This window comes from Limulus polyphemus, unplaced genomic scaffold, assembly GCF_000517525.1.
Source record: "Limulus polyphemus unplaced genomic scaffold, Limulus_polyphemus-2.1.2 Scaffold4260, whole genome shotgun sequence".
Lineage (NCBI taxonomy): Eukaryota > Metazoa > Arthropoda > Merostomata > Xiphosura > Limulidae > Limulus > Limulus polyphemus.
Window position 1 is genome coordinate 83,328 of NW_013669870.1, and position 8,569 is coordinate 91,896.

The window sequence follows — 8,569 nt, forward strand, 5'->3', positions numbered from 1 at the left end:
GGGGCGTTATAATGTAACAGCCAATCCCACTGTTCATTGGTAAAAGAGTAGCCCAAGAGTTGGTGGTGGGTGGTGATGACTAGCTACCTTATCTCTAGTTTTACACTGCAAAATTAGGGACTGCTAGTGCTTATAGCCCTCATGTAGCTTTGTGCGAAATTCAAAACAAACAAACCAGTAATGGGCCCAAATCAGCAGACTTGATGGGGGGCTCTGACAAACCCTCACAAAAGTAATTTTATGGGCACTTTCAAGCATCAGTGTAATGGTACCCTTCAGATGTGAAGAACTTGCATTAAACATGTTGGTTGTTAAAGAGACTAAGTTTATGTACATGTTTCTTAGGCCCTGTTCCCTGAGTGATCTTGAATCTCTAGATGCTGAGTTTTATCAGTCTCTGTTGTGGCTAAAAGATAATGATATCTCAGACATGGGTTTGGACTTGACTTTTTCTGTCACGGAAGAAGTAGCCGGCCAAATTGTAGAGAAGGAGCTGAAATCTGGAGGCAAGAATATAACAGTCACTGAGAAAAATAAAAAAGAATACATTGAAAAAATGGTAAAGCGTCGCCTGGAACGTGGGGTGGCTGAACAAACTGAGTCATTAGTCAGAGGATTCTATGAAGTAGGTTGTCTGGATATTATTTCCCATTAGAGAAAAGTTGTTCTGATTTATAAGTTATCGGTGTTCTTTCTATTGTCAAAAGATTGTGAAAATCAGCTTTTATAATCTTATTTAAAAGAATATAGTCTTAATATAAGGATTTTATCAGTCGAGTCTGTGAAGTGTGTTTCTTCAAATTTTCATTAGCCAGAAGGTTCCTTGAAGTACTTCCTGACTTTTTTGCTAGTCATGAAATTCTTTGAGAAGTCTGTAAGCATTGTCATTGAACATAAGGATGATTTATCATCTTTAAACTATTCATTATTCAGAATATTCTTTGTAGTGTTTATCTTTAATTTGACATTAGTCAGAAGATAGAAAAATAGTTACCTTTGTCAAAATAATCTGTGAAATGTGTGGTTTGTTCTTTGAAAAGCGTGTATCTTAAATTTTTGTCAGTAGTGAGAAGATTCTCTCATTTCATGGTTGTCCTTATTTAGAAAATTTTGTGGAGTTTGTATTTTTTAATTAGGATAAACATTTTCAGCATTCAGAAGATTCTTTACTGTGTGACATTATCCTTTTTAGCTGTCCAAATATTTAAGATCTTGCTGTTTATAATTACATGCTAAAAATAATTTTCCATTGTTGGCTAGTATTAGTAACCAGAAAAAATTTCCAAGCAGCATCAACAAAGGAAGGTACATTTACATTGGCAAAATTCCTGTAAATTATTTTTGTTTGATTAAAGCAATCTTTTGGTGACATGGATGTGTGTGTGTGTCTTTATTTCAGGTCATTGATCCTCGTTTAGTCTCTGTTTTTGATGCTCGTGAGTTAGAGCTTGTGATAGCAGGAACAGCTGAAATAGATATTGTCGACTGGAGAAAAAATACAGAATATAGATCAGGTAGTTAATATTGTTGTACATCTGTTTTATGTTGTTGTTGTTGTTTTTTTCTTGTTAAAGCTTTAAGTAATGATCATACCATTGAAAGTTTCAGAATGTTGTGATTAGTGTGAGAAATATAAATTCTAAAAGGATGGGCATAATCAGTCAAAATTAACTGCGATATGATAGCATAGCCATAGAAAGTTATTAATTCACTTTACTTACAGGGGCCTGGTGATTAGGGCACTAGACTTGCAATTTGTTCAAGATCAAAAATATTCTTTGAACATTTTCACCTTGTAATGTGATGGTCAATCCCCCTATTCATTGATAAAAGAGTAGCCCAAGAGTTTGCAGTGGGTGGTATTGGTGAGCTGCCCTCCCTCTTGTCTATCATTTTAAAATAAGGGATGACTAGTGCAGATAACTCTTGAGTAGCTATGCATGCAATTCAATAAACAAACTTTACTTGCAAAACATTTTTGTTTTGTATGACAGAAGGCAAGTTATGGACCAATATCAGTGTAGTGTTTGATTTATAGAAATATATTTTTTTTAATCCCTGAGCATATTCTGAAAAGAAATTTTGCTTAAATGATTTTCGTCTTTGATATTAACATTTAACCAAGTCAGATCGCTTGTTTTGTTTTATATTCCAGAACAGTTCAGTTTCTAATAATACAGTTTATGATATTTAGATGGAGTTTCTTGCAACATGAATGAAAGCTAAACCTACGAGAAAAAAAGACTGCCATTTTTGTGTGTTATTTCACTGAATATTTTTGCAATTGATGTAATGATTGCATAAACACCCTGAATAAAGCTGTATTCAAGTACTCGTGTTTCCTGGTGGGACAGCGGTATGTCTACAGGCTTACAATGCTAAAATTTGGGATTCAATTCCCTGTGTTAGACACAGCAGATAGCCAAATGTGGCATTGTTGTAAAATAAACAAAAAGTATTTATTTTATTTATTATTGTTAGCACTATATTGATTAATGTTTATCAAGTAAACATAATGCTAAATGCATGCTGTGTTGTTAGTCTTATCATTAAAGTAAACATAATGCTAAATGCATGCTGTGTTGTTAGTCTTATCATTAAAGTAAACATAATGCTAAATGCATGCTGTGTTGTTAGTCTTATCATTAAAATTCTGCAATTCTTTATCATCATTTCTTCAAAAGGAAGCTGAAGGCTGGCTGGAGGGGTCACCTGTTTTAACCACTTGCATCATTATACAGTAGTGTGTTATCTGTAAGTTAGTCAGTAGACACTAAAATGATATCACTTAAGGGATGCTTAATGTTGCAATTTGTACTGTCATGATGTCAGTAAAACATGCACATGCAATGAATCATAAGAAGAATTATGTACTCTGTAGGCTACAACAGAGCATGACATATGAACTTGAAAAGCAAGAAATAAAAATATTTATTTTTCTTAAATTTGGTTTTACTTACTCTTGAAACAGAACACTTTCAGGGACTCTGTGCAAGTTAATTATAATATTTATGCTATCTTCTACTAATAGTTAACAAAGCTACTCTTATCCTTGTTGGTCATAACTGACTGAATAGTTAAAATAGTACACTTTAGTCAGTTGCTTATTTTGTTGATAAATAACAGAAAAATACAAAATAATTTTATGCAAAATTTGGAGATTTTCTTCATGATAAATCTCAAAGTATTTATTTTATTTTTATCATATTCTCTTCCTTTATAGGATGATTTTAGTTTTATGAATTTTTTTTTACTCTTAAGCCTGAGTTTATTATTATCCAAACTTTACAATATCAAAGACTTTCTTGTCATCTATGTGTTTTTATAAGAATTAAAAATATAAAAATATCAATTTTGTTTTTGAAAATTAGGTTTTACTTAATTTTTGAAATGTTACAAAACAATCCAAGCTATGGAAAATTATACATCATAGACAAATTTTTATTGCTTAACATTTGAAATATTACAAAAAATATCCAATCTAGGAAAAATTGTACATCATAAACACATTTTATATTGCTTACTTTGCCAAGATTTCATGCATCTAACTTATCAGAATTGTGCATTACATTTTGTCAGGTTACCATAACAACCATCCAGTGATCCAGTGGTTCTGGACAGCCATTGAAAAGTTTGATAATGAACGTCGTTTACGCATGCTTCAGTTTGTGACAGGAACTTCTAGTATTCCATATGAAGGCTTCTCTGCCCTACGTGGAAGTAATGGGCCACGGAAGTTTTGTATAGAGAAGTGGGGAAAACCAACCAGCTTACCTCGGTAACTGTTTGTTATTCATAATTATTTAATCACTAATTTTATGCTTGGAAATTATATTTTATATGACTTTAAATAATAATAAATCATCATAAGAAAATGAAATGATTAACACTACAAAGTGTTTTCTATGAGGGCTCTAAACAGTTAAAGTAAGTATTTCCATTACACTTTGTGTTTCCTTTTAACTGTATATTTCACTGTATTGTTTTTATACATCTCTTTAGCTTGCAAAGTCTTAACACCAAAAGGCACTGTAATTTTATGGCTAACTTAAAGAAGTAGTTATACTCACCTTTACCAGACCTGGCCTCATAGTGTATGGAGTATCATGCTTTCTGCAAGTTAACAGTACCTATTCATGCACTATTCAAATTGAACTGTATAAAATACGAAAAATAAAGGAATTCAGTAATGTCTTCCAAAAAAAAAAATCGGTACACCATGTGGAATTCCAAGAAGAACTGCTACTGAGTTTAGGTGAGTATAAGAATAATTGCACCTCCTCAAAATCTCACATGATCTTGTCGATGTACATTTATAATAACATTTTTTTGATTACCCGTTCAAGATATCTTCAAACTTTTATTTTATAAAAAGTGGGTTTCTCGTCATCAAACTTAGAATCTCACAGCCTTTTGTATTGGCCATAAAAATTCATAAATCTTGGTAGTGTTAGTCTGTTTCAAGTACATGTGGTTATAAGAAGGTAAAGAGCAAGCAATATTACATTCTTTATCTGTATGCTTGCTAATGAAAAATGTTTTTCTTTGCACTCTGTTATCTATTTTATTCTACATATACAATAAATTGAATAAAAATAGTCGGGTCATGAAGAATTTAATAGCTTTTTTAGAAATTCTCTAATGTGCATTTTATTTAAGATGCATAACAAAGATTATTATGAAATATGGTAAATCCTAGAAATAGCAGATCAGTATAAAAAATGATGGAGAATAATGAGTGATATTAAATGTTGTGGAAAAACACTTTGTTTTGCTAATTTTGATTCTTTCCTTTTATTTGTAGAGCCCACACATGTTTTAATCGCCTCGACTTGCCTCCATATACATCATTTGAAATGCTTTATGATAAGTTGCTTCTGGCAGTGGAGGAATCAAGCACCTTTGGGATTGAGTGAATAAAATCTAGACACCAATTCTAAAGTTTCTTGGTCATTCAAGGAGTAGCAAGGTTTTGTTGTATGTTATTGTTTTCTGTACTCCTGTTTGTAGCAGTGCTGATGAACATCCATTGCTAAATACCTGAGCTATGCAGAACAGAAGACATGCTGACATTTATTTTGGACAACTTAGTGAGGTTATTACTCTAGTGGTAAATGGCTGCCTTCCATAAGAAATGTGCACCTTAACTTCCATTTTATTTTCAGCACAGAGTATTATGCAACAGTCTGAAATTTAGTTCTGAAAGTTGGAAGTAGATTTGAACAGTTTTGTGCACTAAGTAAATGTGATGCTCATTACACATACTTTTTATCATTGTTATTCTTTTCAAACAATAATGGATAAAACGTTTCTTTTCACACATTAAAAAAAAAAAGAGAGAGAGAAGTGTTCAGAAACCTCTGCAGCTTGATAATGATCTGTGTATCCATTCTTTATTAAAGATGTTTTTGAAATTTGAAAGTAACCTTTAAGGAATACATTGGAATTTTACAGTATCTAACAAGAGAAAAGTTGGAATTTTTTAACGAGTGATAGAAAATATTCCAACTGTCATATCAACTGTGAAAATTAATAGTGAATGGATTATAGTACAGTTATGAAATAAAATTCTAAGGCTTATACTGCAAAAAATATAGTTTTCAGATGGTTTCAAAACTGTTGGTACATTTATAAAATCAAACCAAATTGGAATTCCGTGACAGTTAAAAAAATGTTAAAATGATTTGACAGTTTTCAGGGTAAATTTCTGTAATAATCATAAAAGAAGAACTAAAAATTCTTTCAGAGTGGCCAAGTAGTAAATTTGGGAAAACTGACATTCAAAAAGAAATTGGAATAGTATATCAGTTATCAAACAAAGCTTTGAGTGGCTGTTAAGAAATTAACCATAAGACATGCAATATTTTTAATCCAGGTTACACTGTAAAAGATGTATATAAGTATTAAACATATGATGCATTCACAGATGTGTTTTACTGTGAATGATGTCAGCCAAGATATGGCACTCATGAGTAAGAGATTCAGAGAAGATTGTGTGCGACAGTGTCGAGACTAATTTTGTTCTAAATGTATTTATAGTTAAAACATTCTTTGGTTAACCACAACTTATTAGAAATTAATTGTTTTCTTATGATAATTGAGATCAGGCAAAATGCTCTTGACTTCAGGCTTTCACTTGTATTTGTAATTTTAGAGGCTGGAAATGATTTATGTTTATACAGGTTTTATCTTTTTTTTTTTTTTATGGATTTTGTTTTAAGAACCTGAATTAGTATCAAAGTCAATGTCCCAATCCTGTCATTTAGAATTTAGAAAATAAGACATGAGCTGAAAGCATACCTTTCTTAAAAAAAAAGTACTGTTTTCTTAATTTTTAAAAAAATAGGATAATTTGATTTGAAATAAACTCATTTATTGCTTTCAGTCAAGGAATAACTATTCAAGAATTTAAAACATTTTATTTATGTATTATATTCATTTGACAAATCTGTCATAACCATCACTATGAGAATGCTATGATTTTTGATAAATCTTACTCAGTGTTATTATTAACCCTTTATCACCTCCACCCATATATTTACACATGCTACACATAATCTCCACCCATATAGTTATGTCAATTATGGTAATGGAAAAAAAAAACCCTTCCATGGATGATAAAGGATTAATTCATAAGCCTTGTACCACAAACCATTACTTATTCTGAACTTTGACTATATATATATAAGCAAAAACATGAGGTTGTGTGTGTGTGTAATAATTTTTGGCTCTTTCACATGGTTAGTGTTTTTGTTTTGACCAACTGTCAGTTAACAGCTACGTATATACCTGTATGATACTAACCCATTAATGATCAGCTATATTTACGTGTGAATTACGTTGATCAGTTAATCATCGTCATTTGTATGTACTTGTGTGGTATTGAGCAACTAATTATCAGTTCCACATATCTGTATGATATTGATCAGTCTCGTGTATACTCTTGTTCAGTTAGTCATTAGTCACAAGTACCTGTATGATACTATGTTGTTCGTTAATCAGTTTCATGTATCTGTATAATATTGATCAGTTGATCATCAGACTTATGTACCTATATGATATTAAACATCAATCACATGTATCTATATAAAATATTGATTGATTAGTTAATCATAAGCCTCATGCATCTGTAAGATATTGTTTGTTTTATAATCAATCACTTATGTCTTTGATATTCATCATCATACGAGTGATAACGTTTGAACATGTGATGCTGCAAAATGAACCAATTTAATACTTGAATACTAAACAAATTCCTTATGACATATAAATAAAGGTTTGTTTGTTTTTTAACTAAATCTGTAATGCTAGATATACAGTGTACTATCAGGTCAGTAGTCTTTCATCAGTGAGTGAGTGTTCTCATTACTTAAGTGTTTGAAAACTACAGTGAACATTATGTTGGTGTGAAAATTAAAAGGAACTTTTGTTCTTCAACATTGGATTATAACTATGTTTTTGCTTACATTGGTTACTTTAATACTACACAAATGTTGTAGTTTTCCAAGTTTAAAATTGTGAAGAATTGATTACAAAAGTAACTGAGTCAAACAAATTTGACCCACATGTAAAATCTGGATTACATTTACTTTATTGGTTGTTCCTGTATGATATTGATCAGACAGTTATCAGCCGTAGTTATCTGTAGATAATGATACTGTTATCATAAATTACATTTACTTTATTGGTTGTTCCTGTACGATATTGATCAAACAGTCATCAGCCGTAGTTATCTGTAGATAATGATACTGTTATCATAAATTACGTTTACTTTATTGGTTGTTCCTGTATGATATTGATCATACAGTCATCAGCCATAGTTATCTGTAGATAATGATACTGTTATCATAAATTACGTTTACTTTATTGGTTGTTCCTGTATGATATTGATCAGACAGTCATCAGCCATAGTTATCTGTAGATAATGATACTGTTATCATTAATTACATTTACTTTATTGGTTGTTCCTGTATAATATTGATCAGACAGTCATCAGCCATAGTTATCTGTAGATAAAGATACTGTTGTCATTAATTACATTTACTTTATTGGTTGTTCCTGTACGATATTGATCAGACAGTCATCAGCCGTAGTTATCTATAGATAATGATACTGTTGTCATTTACTTAATTGGTTGTTCCTGTACAATATTAATCAGACAGTCATCAGCCATAGTTATCTGTAGATAATGATACTGTTATCATTAATTACATGTACTTTATTGGTTGTTCCTGTATGATATTGATCAGACAGTCATCAGCCATAGTTATCTGTAGATAATGATGCTGTTATTATTAATTACATATGCTTTATTGGTTGTTCCTGTATGATATTGATCAGACAGTCATCAGCCGTAGTTATCTGTAGATAATGATACTGTTATCATTAATTACATATGCTTTATTGGTTGTTCCTGTATGATATTGATCAGACAGTCATCAGCCGTAGTTATCTGTAGATAATGATGCTGTTATCATTAATTACATTTACTTAATTGGTTGTTCCTGTACGATATTAATCAGACAGTCATCAGCCGTAGTTATCTGTAGATAATGATGCTGGTATCATT

At 31.1% G+C, this 8,569-nt stretch overlaps 1 protein-coding gene across 1 annotated transcript in view; it reads left to right on the forward strand.

Moving 5' to 3' along the window:
• Nucleotides 1-8,561, forward strand: part of LOC106470870 (E3 ubiquitin-protein ligase HECW2-like) — an 83,944-nt gene extending 75,383 nt beyond the window's left edge. The window contains exons 21-24 of the mRNA XM_013931447.2: nucleotides 346-625; nucleotides 1,400-1,514; nucleotides 3,580-3,778; nucleotides 4,805-8,561. Of these exons, the coding sequence (XP_013786901.1) occupies nucleotides 346-625; nucleotides 1,400-1,514; nucleotides 3,580-3,778; nucleotides 4,805-4,916 (706 nt within the window). The 3' untranslated portion in view covers nucleotides 4,917-8,561. The remainder of the gene's footprint in view (nucleotides 1-345; nucleotides 626-1,399; nucleotides 1,515-3,579; nucleotides 3,779-4,804) is intronic.
• The last annotated feature ends 8 nt before the right edge of the window (nucleotides 8,562-8,569 follow it).